The sequence below is a fragment of the Thermobia domestica genome, chromosome 1 (assembly GCF_964235325.1).
Source record: "Thermobia domestica chromosome 1, izTheDome1.hap1.1, whole genome shotgun sequence".
In the NCBI taxonomy this organism is placed as follows: Eukaryota; Metazoa; Arthropoda; class Insecta; order Zygentoma; family Lepismatidae; genus Thermobia; species Thermobia domestica.
The window spans coordinates 242,086,061-242,107,582 of NC_137454.1; the positions used below are offsets into that span (position 1 = coordinate 242,086,061).

General features: G+C 37.7%; 1 protein-coding gene across 1 annotated transcript in view; it reads left to right on the forward strand.

Moving 5' to 3' along the window:
• The window catches only part of LOC145679223 (phospholipase B1, membrane-associated-like), a 93,685-nt gene that overhangs the window by 51,148 nt on the left and 21,015 nt on the right, over window positions 1-21,522 (forward strand). The window contains exons 5-6 of the mRNA XM_081749811.1: window positions 3,183-3,351; window positions 19,763-19,905. Coding sequence (XP_081605937.1) covers window positions 3,183-3,351; window positions 19,763-19,905 — 312 coding nt within the window. The remainder of the gene's footprint in view (window positions 1-3,182; window positions 3,352-19,762; window positions 19,906-21,522) is intronic.

Consider the following 21,522-nt stretch of genomic DNA (forward strand, 5'->3'; position numbering starts at 1 on the left):
ATCCATAAGATCTATATGAGGAAGTGACGTCACGAACCATAGTCGCAAGCATCAGCACACGGAATGCGCAAATAGAACTCACAACACAAGAGAACGTTTCATGTGAAATCGGTGACTCACAGGTTTAGGTAAACTTCTGCAATGTATTTGATCTAACGTAAAATGCAACTCAGTCTTATTCGCTAGTGTTGCATTCTAGCGAATGTTTGATTAGCTTTTTAATAAAACTAACAACATTCTCACATGGGATGTGGTCCAGTTATACAGTATAAAGAACAATTCAGTTAATTCTCCTTATTTCAGGAACAATTTCTTTTATTTATTAAAAAAAATGTAGCCTGAGATTGCGTACTTCAATGATACAAAACAAAACACTTTCACCATATAAAATTGTCTAGATCTCTTAGTTTCTAAGACAACGAAACTATTTTGGTATCGTTGGAAAGAACAGATTCTACTCTACAACTTTTATTAAAGATGAGTTTTTGGTATCTGTAACGGTTTCATAGCTATGTGACAATTACTATAAGTAACAAACCGAATATAGCGAAATTTTGGGGAGACCAGCAGCCATATTTCAATGACAGCATTATAAGAGAACTTTACCAGCTTTTCTCACTTCTATGGTCTATTACCATCAATTTGACACAAGAGCGAAGTTTCTATCCTAATTCTGTAAGAAGATATACCTACTTTTTCAAAGTAAGGTGTTCAGTTCCAATATCAAATATGGCGGCTCAAAATGGCGGGAAAATACAAGTCAGATTTTGCTACACTTTGGATATGTTGTTTAGATTGCTTTTCTCTATCGAAAATAGAGTTATAGAAATAGAGTTTTTGTTGAATTTGTTCCGGGTAAGTACCTTTTTTTCATTACTATGAATGGCCTATAAACAAGTCAAACTAATTGAACGCCTGCCATCAAACGACTTTTTTCCTTTCCTATTATTATCGCTCTCAGTCAAGGATGTAGGGGATTCACAGTGTTTCTGCAAATATTGTTTCATTCTTTTTTTTTTTTTTTTTAAATCAATCACTTTGAGAATTCTTATATATTTCAATTCAATGTATACTTACACGTATAACAGAACTTACAGAATTTGTCACGATATATACCCCCCCCCCCCTTTTTTTTCTCGGAACACGAATACAATCATTGTTTTCGTTGATTCAGTTCTTGTTTCCCAAAGGCCCTTTTACGAGACAGAAGAGACCCCACATGCATGTGTCGACAGTGCTCTTCTACACTGTTGTCACCTGAACCGACAAAAGCTTACTAGGTTAATATTAATTCAGGCCGGTAGCCAGCCCAAAAAGGTAGGGGGCGGCGGTAGAAGTTTAGGGAGGCCCGATCCAATCATACTATAGTTCATTACTATATTAGAGTTCATTTACAACCATACCGTGAAAATTTTAGGGGGGTCAGTAAACATTTAGGGGATATTTGCTGACCCCTGGATACGGGCCTGCATTAATTCGTCAAAATCCATCAAATTTTTATAACAGAATGTTACAATCATAATATTTCTTCGAGCTCGTATTTACTATATTATAGTGCATATTTCAGCGGTTCGGGTGAACATAGTGGTACGCCCACTTCCCCTGAAATCGAGTTATTAGATGGAATTGGCTGCCATTGATGCACAACAAAATACGTGAATAGTTTCATTTTGAAAATTTTACCTGTATACGTCAGAGGAAGCTTAATGGCATGTGTCATTGCATTGAATTGCGTGGGAATGGTCAACTTTCTTATCCAGTTTACTGGAAAATTAGAAATTGAGAGTTATCATTATGTTCACCTGAGTAGCTCATTTTAGCGAACTAAGTATTTTTCACAGTCAGATTGGAAAATATAACTGATTAGAAGTGCACTAATGTATCCTATTATTCCTGTTTCTTTCGTAACGTAATTGTGGAGATCAGGGAAGTATTAAGGGGAGGGCTTAGGGAGGCTGTAGCCCTGGGCCTCCAGATCGACAGGGGCCTCTACTCTGATCAATATCTCAACTGGCTATGTAAAAAAGAATAATGAAGATAAAATCATCATCTTAAAATAAAACATGACCAAAAATATGAAATGTATTCCTTTAACTTTCCTAGTGTACTTTTACAGAAATGTATTAGGTGAAGTCTATAGAGGCCACATATTTTTCTAGCCCCGGGCCTCCAGATGGGTTAATCCAACCCTGGTGGATATTAGCAACTTAGCCTTGGAAGTCTGTGATAAGCGGAGCATTGGACCGTTATTGTTCCCTTTCAGTTCGTTATAACGAGAGATAAGTGTATTTTTTGTAGAGTAGCTACCAGTGCCGGAATTAACGTTTTCCTGCTCTAGAACAGTGCTATTCAACTCAGACTTTTATCATTTTATTATTATTATTATTATTATTATTATTATTATTATTATTATTATTATTATTATTAGTAGTAGTAGTAGTAGTAGTAGTAGCAGCAGTACTAGCAATAGTACTCAACTTTTGCGTTTGCCCAACTTGCACCCCTAACAACATTGAGCTCCTAGTTCCGGAACTAGTGGGCTTAGTGGTAAATCCGGTCCTATTTGTATGTTGAAGAACAATTAATAAAATACCAAGACCAATAAACACAGTAAATTAAGCTATTTATAATATCATTACGTTAGTCTTCAGACTCTGCTCCTCCATGCTTAACGCTATAGTTAACAAATGTGGCAGTCCTATGTAATCTGTATTAAATGTACAGTACGAGGGGTATGTTAATATCCGACTTCGTTTCATTAATAAAGTACTAATACACAGTAACACACTGAGCAAGGCTATGAGATAATATGTAAAAAAGAAAGAAAGAAAAAGGAACACGTAACAGTTTCAACACAATAACTGTGTCTTCAAGAAGGAATGGAAGTCTGATGGAGACACAGTTATTGTGTTGAAACTGTTACGTGTTCCTTTTTTTTTTTTTTTTTTTTTTTTTTTACATGTTATCTCATAGCCTTGCTCAGTGTGTTACTGTGTATTAGTACAAAATGGAAACAAGGCCTGATAGAATAGTCATTAATAAATGGTGTTATTATTTATTTTGTTCGTATGTTGTTCTTGTAACTAGGTCTATGTGTTGACTCTGGGATATTATTTTATGTATCCTAAACTCGATGGCCTAGTTGCTAATAATGCATACCTCTTTTTTCTTTTTAATTTCAGTTAATAACAATGAATATCGGGCAGACCAATTTATGTAATTTAGGGTGTTTCGACTCAGTGAAAGATGAGCTTAAGAAAGCAGACTATCATAAAAAGTACCTTCAAGCAGCCTTAGAGTATCTAAAAGAAAATCTTCCACGGACATTTGTTAATCTAATTCCAGTAATAAGTAAGAGCTTACAGTATTATATTAATAATTTAAGTTTATAAAAATATATGTAAGTGTATGTCTCTAATATATAAAGTTAAAGGAAGTGAGTCACTGTCATAATCTCGGTAGGCTACATTCGGTTGACGAGAAATGTTGAAATTGGGCTTGCTTATAGATATAGGAGAGAAATGTATGCTAACAGGAGAATTGTTAAAAGTATGGGAAATAATATAGTTCCCGGAGGTTAGGTATTTCAAGTGATTGCACAAATAGAACACATATATCACTCTGAAATTATGGACTATATGTTTTCCCTGATTGATGCGATGTGAGGTGAGGTGGCAGTAAAGCATAATCTGATAATGTTTCAAATCCAATGTGTTACTAACGAACTTAGGATATCCATGCTGCTGTTTTATTACGGGCGTCAAGGTGGAACAAAACGAACCCTGGGGACTCCTAACTCCCTTCGCTCGCTGGCACCCCCTCAGCTACGTTTCATAGTGTAAGTGAATCACTTTTTTAATCAATAAAGTTGTGTGTGCAAAGTTGGCTAAATACTACGTGAAATTACGTCACGCTCGGGTAGTGCAACTTCAATGTAAATTTAACTAACCCTTTGGGAAGACATGGTATTTTATCGGTCCCCTTATTTTAGTCATTAATGAGTGTGTAGTATGTAACACTTAACAGTTCCAAAGTACTAATTTTGCGCAGTAATACTATACGGATGTAGAAAAGAGCAAAAGAAGTAGGATAAAAGAAATATTTGTGATTAATAGTGAATAGTAAAGGACAAAAATAAAACAAGGCCTTCACTATGAAAGTAAGAGCAGGTAAGTTATAATACAACGTTGAAAACAGATTCATGTGGTTTTTATCAGGGGCGCATTCTGCAGCAGTTTATCCATATATTCTACCATATATATATATATATATATATATATATATATATATATATATATATATATATATATATATATATATATATATATATATATATATATAGTGTTATATATATGGTGTTATATGGTGTTATTGAGCTATATCGACAAACTGTAGGAGGTGATTTCTCGGATCGAAATAAGAGAAAAAGTTCATATGAACCTATGGCGAAAAGTGCAGTTTCAGAGCTAGGACTGTCCGAAATCGCAAAAAAGTCAAATTTCTAGAGGCCCTGGTGCGAATTCCAGAAGCTGTGGATGGTGGTCCTTATCTGCACAAATGAAGTCACGCATACACAATCCAAAAGTGTATATTTCGTCCATTTTCAATAGGTGTACAGGGTATTCCTCACAGGGTGAAATTCTCAGATATGCTCTCATTAGAGATTTCAGATATAGCCTGATTTCAAGGAGGGTCCAAACTAGGCAGGAGGTAAGCTTTAACAACATGGACACCCAATGCTTCGGAGGGAAGTTGGGAGTATTAGGAACTGGCAACTGCATGCATTTTTGTGTTCGGAACAACATGTGCTGCGATGTATTTCGTCACGGTATGTTTCACGTTTTCTTCACTAATAAGCGTGAATGAAAACATCGCAGTATGTGTTTCCCGAGTATGAAAGACCGTCTGACGATACGTAACACTTCCGACATCCCGCGAAAGGATTCTGTAGTTATTGCTGCCAAAGCTTATTGTTTGCCTAGTTTGGACCAATCATAAAGTCAGAGCATATCTCAAAATTCGGTTGATAGCATGTCTGGGAATTTCACCCTGCAGGGAATAATCTGTACACCCATTGAACATTAATGAAATATGCATTTTTGGATTACGTGTGCGTGACTTCCTTTACGCTGATAAGGACCACTCTCCACACTTTCTCGAATTCGAACTAGGGCCTCTTGAAATTTGGCTTTTTCGCGATTTTGGACAACCCTAGCTCTGAAACTATGCCCTTTTCCTCACAGTCGATAGGAACTTTTTCTCTTATTTTGACATGAGGAATCACTTCTTACAATTTGTCGGTATAGTTCATTAACACCCTGTACATAGTATTATATGATAGAATATCTTACTGTCATAGTACCCGAATAGTTCAGGTTATGTTTCAGTAACATATGTGGGATATCAATACACATTAATTATATGGATTAAACTATTGTGTAGACTATGTTTTAACGTACAAAGGTGTGATCTGAAAACAATTCAAACAACAGTGTTACGTTCACGCGTGTCCCTTAATCGGAATCTAGCAGTAATGATTGCGGTGGAAGCTGATGAACCTGAAAAAATAAATATAATAAAGAATATAGATATTTAATCAATGTAGTAAAGAAGATATATGGATATAAAACATTATATATATATATATATATATATATTACAAGAAAAAAATTGAATACTTACCATTTAGTACCGTACTTTATCCGAAGGGCATGACGTTTAAATCTTCGCTAGAGTTGAAAGAAAGGAGAAAAATAATTAAAGTATACATGAAATATATTTATAAATAAAAGTAAATAAAAGAATAGTAAGATATCGTTATTACTGAAACCATCTAAGTTAGTACGATATAACTTAACCTAACTAAACGCTAGCCGAAGAAGTTTACATTCACTGTAAATAAATAAGCAATTTAATTTTATCATTGTATTAGTGCAGATATATCAAACTGCAAGATCAGAATATTAAAATTTGAACGAATTGATTTTAAACTAAAAATAATACAAAATGTTCTTACCTAATGTTGTAGAATATATGGTGCATGTAGTAAATGTGTTTCAAATCACATGATAAAGCGAATGTTCAATGAAATTTTGGTTATAAAGTTTAAGTTTTCTTTACTCTATAGTAGATTGATATTTAGATATTCAATTAGAATTTACGTCAAGGTTTCATGTTCTCTCACCTAGAGTTGTAATTAAATACTTTCCAGGCTGTTTTTCTCATGCCCCTTGAACATTTCATTTCCTGAAATTTTCCCCATTTGTGGAAAATGGGGTGCCGTATACCGGGCCATAGATGTTCAGCTCTTCGCGGATAGAGATCGAGGCCGAAGGACGACATTTCATCTACAATTTTGATACTTGCGCATACCTGCGACATCGGTAGCTGAAGAGTTTAAATTTGTGATTGAGTTGCAAAGGTAATGGATCCAGAAAACAACATTCGGATTGACGCGCGTGTGCACCTCACAAGTAGGACATCTGATGCTGGCCCGAAGGTAAGGAGCAGGAATATTACACAGTAGAATCCCTAAAACTTGGCATTCGATAACCCGGCAACAGGGTGAAAAAAAACCGCGCGCAGACCCGTTAAAGGTCATTGCCCTTGTGCGTGTGTTTCTTCTTCCCGTATTCTTTTTTTTCGCGTCACACTCCCACTTCTCTACCATGTATCTGGCGCCGGCGCATGCTAACCCGTTGAATCTATGTGCAACCTTTGCCAGGTTAGTCGATTTATTAAGGGTATTTGGGCAGTTCATTCTCAGTTGTATTCTCAAACTACCAATACATACAAGCACAGTACTGTATTTTCTGAGGAAATACTCGTACTTGTTCTTTTTAAACCTCATTTCTGTTGTGTATTCACAAACTTGGCCACCTTTTTGTTCACATTAGGACGAGTTTTCGGGACTCTACCGCATTAGTATTTAATTATATCTCACATACCCATGAAGTTTTATACAATTCCCGAATACGTTTAAAACGTTTAAAAAAGAACTTGATACAGAACGAACGCCTTAAGAAACCTCCTTTTTTATCACGATCGTCTTTTATGTCGAGAAGCGTGTGTGTGGTTTCTTTATAAAGTTTTCTGCATTAATGCTAACGTAGTGTTTTGTACTAAACTATCATTATATGAAGTGACAAAAGAGGAACTGTGAATTGCAAACAGCAAACTGTGAGCTGTGTTCGTAGGCCTTTTTGCTTTCTTCATTTCTTTCCCTTCTATCACTCAGAATACGTTGTTGCCAAAGTTACAATTTTAAGGCACTTGGAAAATTTTTCTCGTGCATTTATAAATTGGAAAAATGTACAATCTCAACCGTTTCTTTTGCAAACACAAAACGTATGAGGCGACAATATCTCGTACAGTATAGAACCTTGTTTTGTCACAATACGCAGTTAGGATTGTTAGTGTCACTGTACAGTTGAAGAGGAACCATAGATACACTAAACAAACTCTCGTCAGTTGAATGCTCATCTAAGAAGGATTGACAGTACATACTTTGTTGGCACCATCAAAGCCCCACTTAACAACAATGGACAAAGTTTGAAACACATCTACTTGTGTTTTACAAGTCTTCTTACGGTATGATCAAGAAGAAATTACACTGGTATGTCATCGGATGTTTCTGTGATTTTTATTTCATCTAGATAACAAGGTTGCTTAGCATCTCTAACCTTACCACAGGATGGATACATTTTACAGCCTGCTTTTCTTTCCTCATTACGCATGACATTATATTGCTTTTTTTTTTCGAAAGATTCGCATCAACTCGTAACGCCAAAACTTCATCTGATAATTTCGACGGAACTGGAAGTGCAGCGCTTCGAGATTTCTTGACTTTCGTACCCCGTGTAGGGGAAGAACAACAAAGCTCCTTGACGATCGCTGCCGAGTCGTTGCTCTCTGTAGCTTTAAATCAGTCGTCTTCGCAAGTTCCTCGTTGTTGGTTGATTTTACAAGTTCTTTAACTTTTCTACTTTGCACTTTTAAGGCACATTCTGCACGTTGACTTCTAGAAACCTATCCCGGTGCCAATTGGCTTTATCCCATTTACTCGCCAACACGTGGTCAGTTATGCTACCCCGGTTTCTTCCATTATGTAATTCGTTCAATCTTCCAACTGCTTTGTTGATGCATATTGTTCCCACACGTTGAATATAGCACGCCATGTAAACAAGGTAGCCATTTTCACACCACATTTCCGCGTTCTTGCTCAAACTTGCACAAGATTTCTCGATTATTTCCACCTCTAACCTCAATAAGCTTTCAGGTGAACTTAATTCGCAGGCTGAACACCACAGAACATCTACTATACTTAAAACCTTGTTCGTAATTCACACACAATATTTTTTCTACACCTTCACATACATTCTTTTCCCACGCTGTTCACCAGAAACCTTACAATGCAATGCAAAGTTGAAATACTCGATCCGCCCTTGGGACACCCTCAATACTATTCTAGCACTGGACTAATCACTATGTGTAAGATCAGCAGGACACAAGTCAAATGAACTGCTAGTACAAAGCGTACCTGTCACAGACTCTGCGCGCGCTCACTTCGTTGCCTCCTAGGGAACATTACCAACCGTTGCACGTGACCATCGCCCAAATTTCTGGCAAATTCTTACCAACGGCATATTTAGTTACGTCCATCGCAGGTATTCTTTGCTGTATTGTATGGTCGCAAAATTCAAAAAGTTCCCTTAAATCGATGAAATCTCCCACTTTGCGACGTATCGTAGGTCCCCTCTCTTTTAATACAACTGTGGATGGCATTGTATGTCCAGATTTAATTATGTAATTTATTTTCTTACGGAAAGGCGATAAGCGAGACTGCTGGTTTCAGCAAGACGGAGCTACGTGTCATACTTCTAAATGAAACTTTAGAAATGTAACAAGTCTTTTGGCGATCGCATAGTTTCCAAAAACTTGTGGTCTGACCGTATTTGAGGCAGCACTTGCATACAAATCACAAAGACAAAGCGATTCCAGAACTTTACCTTTCAAATTCGCCCAACCAAACAATTAGTTACAGGCAACTTAGCTCTGGTGTAAGTTAATTACCTATTGGTTCGTGTTAAACTATGAACTCAGGAATAATAGTGAGAACTTTATAATTTTATTAATTTTATTTTGTAATTTTAACATTTTTATATAAAATAAATATAATAGAAACATTCCTGTGTGTAAAGAAATAGAAAGAGCAAAATTTACCAACGCTTTTCACACGAAGATTTCTCTTTTCCTCCACATCCTTCATATTGTTTTGACCCCCAGTATGTTGGTATTGTCTAAGAGTCATAATAAACGGTTGGTCCACTTCACATACTTTACAAATGAATTATTGAATATAATTATTACTTGAGACGAACTGAGTTTTCTTTATTTCTTCAAATAAATATCGTAAAGTGGAAGGGTTTCCAAATATTTTTCATAAAACAATTCTTTCCGTGCGATAACGTGTTTTAGCTAGTATAAATAATAGTCACAGCGTAATTATGATTACTAATGGCTTACGATCTTTTCTCTAAAGTAACGAGGGTCATCCAGAAAATAAAGAACTTTGGACATGGTTAAATAAAAACAAAAGATATCAGCAAAAACTTCATTTAAAAAGAAACATGACCTTACTTTACTTTTCTATGTACTCGTCATAGTTGTTAAGACACTTGTTATAACGTAAGACCAGTTTTTCAATGCCCATGTTATACTCAACACCCGCCAAAGATTTGAGACAGCCTGTCATTGCTTGCTTGAATTCCTCATCGCTTGCGAACTGTTACTCACGAGCACGGTGTTTGTCTATCACAAAGTCCACACAGCGCGAGCTGGGATCGAATCAGGGATTCCAAGCACCGTAGGTGAACCCTCTACCACTGAGCCACCGCCCCCCCCTCTGTGAGAACAATAGGTCTGTAGCTTATGGTGCTAGTACAACTTTCCCTGACTTTAAGATCGGAAGAACCAGGGCCTGACACCAAGCGGGAGGAAAAATCTCCCAAATGCGATTATACAGCTGCTGTGAAGCAAGCTGAATATCGCGGGATAGGTTGCGCAACATATCATAGGAGATAGGTCAGGCCTCGGAGCAGTATTGGAGGATTCGCTGAGAGTAGAATCGAGCCAGCGAGCGTAAAAGGAGCATTATAAGCTTCACTCTTGGCGGTACGGAAGTTTAACGGGTTACGGTCTAGCCGAAGTCGGGAACGAATAAACGCTGGTGGGTAGTGGGTAGACTCAGAGATAGTCGCAAAGTGATGGCCCAAGAAGTTAGCGATCTCTCAGGGGGTGGTCTCTAGGAACCATCCACAGTTAAAGTTGATACAGCAAGAGAAAAAGCATGGCCATTTAAAGAGCGAACCGACACCACACAGTAGACATAGGCGTGCGACTACTGAGTAAAGAAACGTACTCTGTACACCTTTCGCGCTTCGAGAGGCTGATAAGACGTTGAGCGCGAGCACGCAGAATTCGGAATTGCTGGAAATTTTCGGCACTGGAACGACGATTAAAAGTGACAAGAGAATGCCTCACGGATTCCAGGAAACCACCATAGAACACGCCGGCGGGAAATGTAGCCACCGCATTATGGAATGGAACCATAAGCAGCATCAAGAACAGTTTGCTCGAAAGCCTCTGCTACAGGGAGATCATAACGGCAATGAAACTCACTGAGCTCACGGAATGTATGCCAGTTAGCACGCTTCAGATTCAAGAAGCGTAGAGGAAAACTAGGCACAATAGGGAGACCTTCAACAAAAGACGGAAAGTGATCACTGCCACAAAGATCAGGATGAACTCTCCATATCAATGAAGTCAACGGACCAGCACTACACATGGAGAGGTCGAGACGTGCCGTGCGCAGTGGAAAAATGAGTAAAAGTGCCATCATTAAGGATGAGCAAGCCACTTTCCTCAAAAAATTCCGTTACCTGACGGCCACGGTCGTCAGTACGGTCAGAGACCCACAGACGATGATAAGCATTAAAATCTCCAACATGCAAGGCTGCTGAACCGAACTGATCGAAGAGCTGTAGCAGATCGGCGGCTGTAAAGACTTCAGAGTGAGGAGTGTATAACGAACAAACGGTAAGCGGGCGAGGAAAGGATAGTCGTACCGCAACTGCTTGCAGTAGAGAAATGATGCGAGTCTGTCGAGAATAAAGATAATCCGAGACACATACGATCACGCCGCCAGCAGCCCGACCAGCATCTGGCCCATTACATCGATACATAGTGTACACAGAAAGAAGGGAGGACTGGGTAGGCTTAAAATGTATTTCCTGCAAACAAACAACTATATTGTAGTGGTCAAAAATAAGTTGTTTCAATTCCTCAAGGTGACTACTGAAGACATTAAGATTCCATTGCAGAAGTGCCATAGTGGAAGAGATCAACGTTTTAGGAGAACCTTTCCACGTGGGCTAAGCACAGTCCACTCCGTATCCATCAGTTCGTCTTCCACCATATCAGTTTACAGAGAAACTGCAGGTGGCTTAGATTTCGGTCTTTTCGGAGAGAGAACCGTATCGTTAAGCCGACGGATATGCTGGCTAAGTTTAAGGCCAACAATATAAGGTGATCGGCGAAGGGGTGGAGTACGCCGAAGCCACTACTAACAGAAAGACGTGGGGTATTTGCAAGCTCGCTTGTCGGTTCAACTGGGATCTTGGTGAAGAACGAATATCAGGGACAAGGTCGGTCTGGGTGGAAATTGGTCCGAATTGCCACAGATTTGCGAGAAGTAGCTGCAACGGTGGCAAAAGGGACAGAAAACGAAGATGGAATGCTTTCTTTTAAACGAAGCTTGGCATCAACAGCAGAGATCTCAATAACCATTAATTCCCGAATACGTTTCTCCCGTTGGAAGACTGAACACTCTCTAGACCAAGCAGAATGCCCTCCCTTGCAGTTAACACAAAAAGGCTTGGTAGCTGTACAGGGTTCCGCAGCATTATTACCCTGACCACAGTTATCACAAAGAGCAGCAGTCGTATTACATGACGTGCTGGTGAGCCCGAAATCTTGATATTTAAAACAATGCAGGGGACTAGGAATATACTGTATGGGGGAACTTTCAAACGGTAACAACCAGCTTTGATGTACTCCGGAAGCATTGGCAAACTAAAGATAAGAATCAGTGACTGGGTCGCACCGAGTTCAACTGACTTCTTTTAATGCGAGCTATATCTATGACATGTTGATCGGCTCAGATTTAATCTCCTTGTTGGTGGCGTTGAGAAGGTCCCAACATGAGGTCAACACACAAGAGACGGTAATCAGACGGTGGAGTTCCACACACACGTTCAGCGTTCCAATTGCAGTCAATTTAAGTAGCTTCGCTGTTTTCTGTTCATTGGCCGTTTCGCATTTTTAAATGTCTTTAAAATATCCGGCATTATAAGTAATAACTTTATGAATTACGAAAAGGGAGAAGCTCTTGATAGTACTCGAACGGTTGGGTTGAGCATGGGCAAAATCAGTCTTTATCTTTAATTACAAGATATCGGCGTCGCAATAACTGTCCTTTCCACATTATCAATAACTGGAATGCTAGTCTCACTCTCACTACATTTGGGCTTTTTACGAGGGGGTGAGCTCGGACCAGTTTTAAATGTTGTAATACCCATAAAATGTTGTTTATTGAAAATGTATAAAGAAAAAACGCGGTGTGGACGCCACAACGTCACATCGGGGCGCTAGCGGCGAGACTTTACCCAACCTTTCGCAATCCTCTTGGCACGCCCGAATCATAGGATCAGCGTGTGGCCGATGCGCTTAAGGGAATGTTAGTGCAACAAAACCATTCCCGTCAACAGAAAAGCGTGGCTATGGAAAAAGAAGTGAAACTAAAAGAAAGAACCTTGCCAACTAAAAGATATACCCCCACCAGCCCATAAGAAAACAAAATAAACGGTGCGGATTTTTTGGAATTGTTATTTTATGCTTTCTAAGATTTTATTTATTTTTATATTTTCAAAGATTCAACACACCCGACAACACAAACACTGGACCTACACAACAGCATGCCGGGTGTGTGCACGTTCTCCCCAAATGGAGCAAGACGACCACTAGACCTTCCTCTTCCCGACTCCCACCAACCACCGCGAGTCCGGTAGCGGTAGAAAGTTAGAAAATGTGACATACCATTATGTTCGCCCTAGCGACTCAGTTTTTGAAGGTTCTAAAGCTGAATGTGACAATAAAGGAAGTGAGACTAAAGTTTGATCACTGTTCAGGGCCGGCTCCGGTCTATTGATTCCTTTCATCCTGCCCGTCTGACCCATTAGGCCCTATTGAAACTGAATGTCTTACCTAATATTTAAAACTGAATTTAAACTGCCACCCTTCAAGACGCAGTGAACTTACAACATGAGAAAGCAATCCAGAAGCTAGTATTTCTCTTCAGCACCACCCGTTCCCATTCAACTTTGTGCTTCAAAACTCGTCATAAGTAAGATTTTTATATTTTTCTTTAGTAAGTAAGTATTTTTGGTAACCGAGAAAACAGTTTTAACGTTCCTGTGATAGTGCACGAGAGTGAGATTCTCCATTGCATGTAGCCATTAAATTCTTGTGAAAATTTTCTACATTGTCTCGTACTGCCCTCGACGCCAGTAAAAGTCCTCTGTGATTGGCTCATCACGTCCTCTAACTTGCACATACCTGGTTTACAACACTTCTGAATTTAATTGCAACGTTTTTAGCAATAAATACACTTTTTCCTTCAGTCCCATTTTAAACCTGGCCCTTTAACAATATAAGACAGCATACTTTTAAGAATTTAACCCATGAATACTTTATATCCTCTTACATTACTTGCTACAGCTTTAACATTTTTGGATCAAAAGTTCCAATATATTTGAGACAAAAGATTCTTATAGGCCTTATATCTGGAGAACTACACAAAGTGCAGCCGAACCCAAACTACCACTTAACTCAGTATGATGTGCTTATTCCGTAAAAATATACGAAAACTAAGTTTAGGAACTATTCAAAATTTTTGTGGCTCCTGACCCAAAAAACCCAATATATTTCATTCAATCAAACATTTTCTTTTCGCCTCATATCACGAGAACTATGTAAAGTGTAGCCAAACCCAAATTACTAATACCTTCAGTATCATGTGCTTACCCTGTAAAAGATACGAAAACTCTATTTATAGGCCATTCAAAATGTTTGTGGCCCATGATCCAAAAAATTTAAGGTATTTCATTCAAACATTATCTTTTACAACTCATATCACGAGAACTACATATAGTGTACCAAATCCAAACTATCACTTAACTCAGTATGATGTGTTATTCCGCAAAAAATTCGAAAACTCGATTTAGGGGCCATTCAAACATTTTATGGTCCCTGATCCAAAAAATCCAATATATTTCATTCAATCTCAAATTTTGTTATATGCCTCATATCACAAGAACTGCGTACAGTGTAGACGAACTGAAACTATCACTTATCTCAGTGTGATGTGCTTATTTCGTAAAAGTACGAAAGCTCGATTTAGCGGTCGTTCAAAAATTTTATGGCACCTGATCCAAAAAATGCAATTGTTACATACCCGCCTGGAAGGCTGAGGAAAAACTTTATTATTCGGTGTTAAAAACATATTTTAAGATTGTAAATGACTGGCAATAAACGAAAACTAGAACGGAACTGAATTAAACTTGCCTTGTATGCTAACACACAACCTGTAAATAAATAACTATTAAAGTGACTTTTAAGAATCAGATAAGAATTAAACAAGAAAGATAAACTGTTAAATGAAAAGTGGGTGGAAGCAGCGGATCATTTTACTGCTCATCATTTTATTAAGTTTCTTTAATTTATGACTGCTGAGTGTACAAGCTAGCAAGGATTTGACCTTTTGAAGAATGGGATTGTAGATCATTGTGTAATTTTTTTTAAACCTATTGGTTTGAGCTGTGAATAGGGTAGTGTAAATTGGTATTTCGTGAGGGAATAAAATATTTTTACTACTGTATTAAGTAGTTCTATTAATTTTGTATTAATAAATCATATTTTCTTTAGGTAAATTTTGTTATTTAATATCCATTGTTTAAACAGCCAAAATTAACAGTTTAAAACATATATCAGAAAAAATAATTAAGTTTTAAAGATTGAAACATAGATCTCCAGTGTAAACTACACCCTAATTCACAGCTTAAGCTCACCATAGCAATATCATAAATTTCTCTCTATAAATTTTAACAGCCTAGTTTGTTTTCATGTTTCTTTTTTTCAACGGGCGGATCTAGGGGAGCGATCGGAGCGATCGCCCTGCAGAAAAGGAAACTTTCTTCTTTTATATATAAATAAAACCCATCCCAGAGTTTGGAGCTCTTAAAATTAGCTCTAAGTAGCAGTATTACAACCCATAGTCCCCCAGAAGTCCGTCCTAGATCAGCCCCTGCTTTTTCATTTTACTATGACTAACCATCGCCGTTCAAACTTAACCAACCGTTTACATCCCACCCTTCCACCACCTGCTGGCTCTACTCAACCCTCAGTAGAAACCCCAGCCCCCATCAAAGTCTATTCAGCCAGTGGCGGATATTATAGATAAACTTTCTGAAGCAAAATTCATTAAGTTAGATTTGACCCAGGTCTATTTTCAGGTCTTATTGAATAAAAATGACCGTCCTAGTACTGCATTCCGTGGGCCCGATATTGAATTACCACATATTCATTTCCAACTCCGAGTCCTTCCTCAAGGTCATGTAAGTAGTACCATTACTCTGCAACGTATTTTACGTTCGATTTTTCAGGACGTTTATCCTACAAACGTTTATACCTTGATAACTTTTTATAAACTCATCTACTTTTACACTCTCTTACAAGCTTTTACAGCAGTGCTTCAAACCGCTGAGAAACATTCTATCCTCTGTAACATACAAAAATCTACTTTTGGTGATACTACAGTAAAATGCCTTGGTTTTCAAATTACGGTTGATACTGAAACTCCACACTTCTAGCCGCTCTCTTACAAATCAAGTGACAGACCACTTTGAAGGGCTTCCGCAGTTGGTTAGTGGTCGTTAATTTCTACCGCATTTTTTCCCCACATATTTCTTTGAAATTAGCACCTCTTTACAATGCTTTAAAAGGAAAAACCTTAAAAGTTAGTTTGACCTCCAGAAATATAAGCGGCTTTTATTGACATAAAAGCAGCTATAACTACATGACCAGCTTTAGGAATCTTTTCCGCTAGCCATACCGCCTTTTTACTACCACCACTCCCCGAAATTTGCTTTGTGTACCTCTCTTTTTCCCCGATACCATATTCACTTAAATTCATAAAAACAGCCTAACCCACCCTAGTGATGAGCGCAAGAGTCTTGGTCTTACAGTTTTTGAAAGAGTCTTGCATGCAAGACCAAGACCAAGGGGTACATGACCAAGACCAAGACTCTTGCGCAAAAGTCTTGCATAAGTACATGCTCAGTGACAGAGCGTTTACTTCTGGTGCTGGGGTCATTGTTTCGATTCCAGCTTGCATCATGTGTCTTTCTTGGTGGATAGGGAATGCGTGCAGAGGATTTCTCGAGGTTTTCCCGTTTGCTCTTATTTCCTTCATTCCATCATTTCAGTCATTTCTCATCATTAGCATCTCTCTTAGCGTCTGTGGATAGTCGTGACACGTGAAACTAGATATTACATAATTTCAAAACATATTAGTGGTGTTCTTCTAAAACTAAAGATAAATGTAGTATTGAACATCGGTAATTCCGTACACCATAGATGCCGACTACATGGGTATGGCCTTGGCTCCAAGGATCATATATCCGTTAGAAATTTTTAATGTGTGCTCAAAAAATTAAGATCGAAATAACATTTTCATGACATTGACAAAAACTTGTGTAAGTGACACCAAGTTTGATTTCATGGGCGGGTGCTTGTACGTTTAATAATTTTTAATATAACTTTTAGCCTTCTCAGGTATATGGCACACGAGGATTGAGAAATATAGTATTATACAACAATAAATAATCCATATTCACAAGTGTGTGTGATTTTGTACAGTTATTTCAAATAACTTGCAGTCTGACGCTGTGTTTTTGTATTTCCAATACAGGTCAAAAGTATTTGTATAAGTTGAGTTTACACAAAAACATGAACAGTTAAGTCGTTTTCAGTTTTTACTCAAGTTATTGTAAAATATTAAGAGGTTTATTAAAATCGTTGTTATTTAAGTGTTTCTTTCTCTTTTTTGGCCAATATTGCTAACATATCGTTCATCATAGGTATTCTGCCATTATTGGCAGGTCACTTGTTGCAACTGAAAGCTTTGGCATACGGTGGTCCTTAGCTAGTCTCTTCGTCTTGACGTAGCAATTTTCTGTTTTAAAACCTTCCTTCAACTACAGTCTCCTTTGCCCTCTCCCTCTCTTTTCTTCCACCATATTCTCTAGCATGTCCCTCATAATAAAGTTCCTCCTCAGCCAACGTCCCACCATTTCCTTTTTCTCCTCTTAATTACATATGAAATTCTTCTTTTCTCCCCTACTGCTACTATTTCTAACGCCTTCTCAATTCTCTTCATTTATCCAAAGCCTCCAATATTTTTTCATTGCTTTTGGGTAATGTTCATGCTTCTGTTTCATAGAGTACATATTGGAATCAGTCAAACAAAGTCTCAATATTTAATTGGAAGTTTGTTCAATACAAAGATTAGCTGATCATAGTTGAAAATAATATATATATATATATATATATATATATATATATATATGACGCCTTTAGAGTGTAAAAATAATTTAGCAATTTATGGTATTACAGTAATCTGTGCCGTCTTGATTTTCTTTCATGCGTCTCCCCAATTTGGAAACAAGTAGAGTATTGAATCTGTTAAAAATATAAAAAGATTACGAACTTTGTAATTTATCTTGTAAGTAGTGAAGCGTGGGGACCCATTGAAAAAAAATAAAGGTAACCACTAATGTTGTATACTATCATCATACTTAGACGAAGGTAAACTATATATCATTTAGAAACATACATTGTATTTCCATTACTATTGGCGCAATGTAGAATTTTTCACAGTAAAATTTACATATGAAAACATAAGATATCTTAAAAGCAAGACTTGTGTGACTCTTGCAGCAAGACCAAGACCAAGACTAAGACTGGGTGTGCAAGACCAAGACCAAAGGTTCCAGTGCAAGACCAATACCACCCGGGTCTTGGTCTTGGTCTTGTGTTTGCTCATCACTAACCTACCCAGATCCTAGTGGGGTACTGTCACATACCTGCCAGGAAGGCCGAAGAAAAATTTTATGAAGTGTTAAAAACATAAGATCGTAAATGACTGGTAATTAACAAAAACTAGAGTGAAACTGAATTAAACTGACCCCACATTCTAACACACAACCTTTAAATAACTATTAAAGTGGCTTTTAAGAATTAGACAAGAACTGAACAACGAAGATAAACCATCAAAGAGGTGGGTGAAAGCAGAGGGGTCATCTCATCGCTCCTCATCTCATCACGTCTCTTCAACCTAAGACTGTCGAAGGTACAAGCTAGCAAGTATCCGACCTTTTGAAGAATGGGACTGGAGATTGTTGTGTAAGTCTGTTTTCCTTTCGAACCTATTGGTTTGAGCTGTGGATAGAGTATCGAAAATTAGTATCCCGCGGGGGGATAATATAATTGTTACCACTGAACTATGTATTAATTTTGTACCAATAAATCATATTTTGTTTAGATTAAATTTTACCATTCAATAGCAATTGTCAACTAGCCAAAATCAACGATGTAAAACATTATACAAGTATATCAGAAAAAATCAATCATTTTAAAGATCGAAACACAATAAATATCATTCAATCACAAATTTTCTTGTACTTCTCATATCACAAGAACTACTTATAGTGTAGCGAAACCCAAACAAGCACTTAGCACAGTATGATGTGCTTATTCCGCAAAAAATGTGAAAACTCGATTTAGCTGCCGTTCAAAAATTTTATGGCCCCTGATCCAAAAAATCCAATATATTTCATTCAATCAAACATTTTCTTGTACGCATCATATAACGAGAACTACATATAGCGTAGCCAAATCCAAACTATCACTTAATTCAGTATGATGTGCATATTCCGCAAAAATTCGAAATCTCGATTTAAGAGCCAGTCAAAAATTTTATGTCCCCCGATCCAAAAAATCCAATATATGTTATTCAATCAAACGTTTAGGGACCGTTCAAAAATTTTGTAACCCTGATCCAAAAAATCCATTATATTTCATTCAATCAAACGTTTTCTTGTACGCCTTATATCTCAAGAACTAAATATAGTGTAGTCAATCCCAAACTATCACTTAACTTAGTATGATGTGCTTATTTCGTTAAAAAATTAAAAAATACAAAAACTCGATTTACGGTCAGTTCAAAAATTTTGTGGACTCTGCAGTGGCGGCTTTAGAGGTTAGGCTGGGTAGGCACGGGCCTACCCAAAATTTTGAAAAATATATAAACGCTGAAGATACGATAAAGATTAAGTGTGTTTTCCACTTTTTATATTAGTTGTAGATAATTATTTAACAAATAGCATCAATCACTACTGTAGAAATCATTTTGTACTTTCATTAATCAATCAAATGTGTATGTGTATCCATAAGGAAGGGAGCAGGCCTACCCAAAATTAAGATCCTAAAGCCGTCTCTGACCCAAAATCTAATTGTGTTCCAAGATCACAATCTTTTGATCCATTTTTTGGATCATTCCTAAAATTCTTGTTATTATTTATTTCAGATCCTGAAGGAATGCAAAGATTGAGAGAGAATAGAAGCAGCTATTGTTATTTTGGTCAAATGTTCATGTGCTTTTGTGGAACCCTCGATCCTAAAAGGATTTCTAAACAAGCCAAAGGATACCAAAACGCTGAAGAAGAACTGGTATATAACCTTTACAAAAATTTGATTCATTTAAAAGGCTTGGAGCAAGTCAGAATAAAACTTAAGAAGAACATCATAATGTTTAATACCCTGTCTCTGATGAGATTTCCATCGTTAATATATAACGTATATTGTATACTAGGATGGAGCGTTTTGCACTTTGTTGGAAATTCGATGACAGCTAGTGCGAAAAAGGTGCCATTAGTGGCACCGAACTTACTGATTTATTTTTTTTGGACAGCCTCTTACCCTGCCCCAATGGACTTAAAGTTTTTAAGTGTTTGCTTAGGCAACACGCACAGCACCAATGACAGAAAAGCTACGTGTGGTCGTTTTTAGAGTTACCGGTACCTGATGGCTATAATACAATTATTTTATTAAAAGAAACTTGTAGCAATGCCAGTAAATAATTTTAAAATGTTTATGAGTCAAAGTACAGCCATAGTAGCTCAGTTGTTGGAATTAATGTCCAGATTTTATTTGGAATGCCACGTTAACGATGATTATAGACATAGCTCTTGATATAACACGATTTGTTTCTGGCAACTCTTCGCTTGTTATGTACACCGACAGAAAATGACATCTAGCGGCATTCTGTACAATTTTGTGGTTGCTTACTTTAGCCACGCTCTTCGAGTGTCGTCGCAACGTCCGGCTCCGTCCAGAAGATTCGCGCACCTCCTGCTCGCCTCGTTGGCTCCAGAATCTACGCCGACGTTTCTAGATTATTCCCGCTCGAAATTCAGCGGTGGTGTAAATATTGCGTACTTCGGCCAACCAATCCAACAGGCCAGTTTATTGCAGCTTAAGTTTAACGGTTTTAGTTCGCTACTGTTTCTGTTAAGACAGATAGTTTGTGCATTGTACCTAAAGTTGCAGTCTTCTTAGTGCGATACGATTCAGAGACATTTTGTATACTTTGGTTTCCAAGTTCGGAAGCAATTGAAAGCAAGATGAAGAAAAAGCTTCATAGCAGACCAACGCGGAAAAGTGTGAAACGAGGATTATTTGGCAGTCCAAGAGAAATGAGTGAAGTGCAGTTACCCATGTATGCTGACGTTATGCGACATTATCATTGGTTTCGAAGTGGTTTAAGTGGTAACGAAAGTGTAACTAAATTACCAGTGACTGACGTTTGTATACTAATTGGACAAAGAGTTGTTCACATTTGGCGTAAAGTAAGCATTCCTGTGGTTTCAGAAAAGAGAGTTTTTGACATGCTGAAAACATTTTATAATACGTGTCACACCAAGGGAAAACATTTCAGTCGGCAAGGACAAGAAGCAACACTTCGTGCAGGTTTTGGTGCACACGCGGAAAAGTCTCTTTTTGATATTGCATCTTGGAAATGTAAAACCGCCGATGATTGCAATTGTGAGAGGACACGCAAGATTCCAAAACGAGAATTCAAGCTTCTTTTTGGATCAGAGAACATCACGCAAAATGAGCATTGGTAACATTGACGTCCGAACAAGCAAATCTTTGCCAAAGATGTTTTTCCGTAAAGTGAGCAGATTTAAGGGGCAGACAACCAAGAAAGACGCTGGAAGTGTTGAAGCAAGTCCATCAACTAGTGGGATTAGGCATAGGCACAGATTAAAGATACTGGCGTCGTCA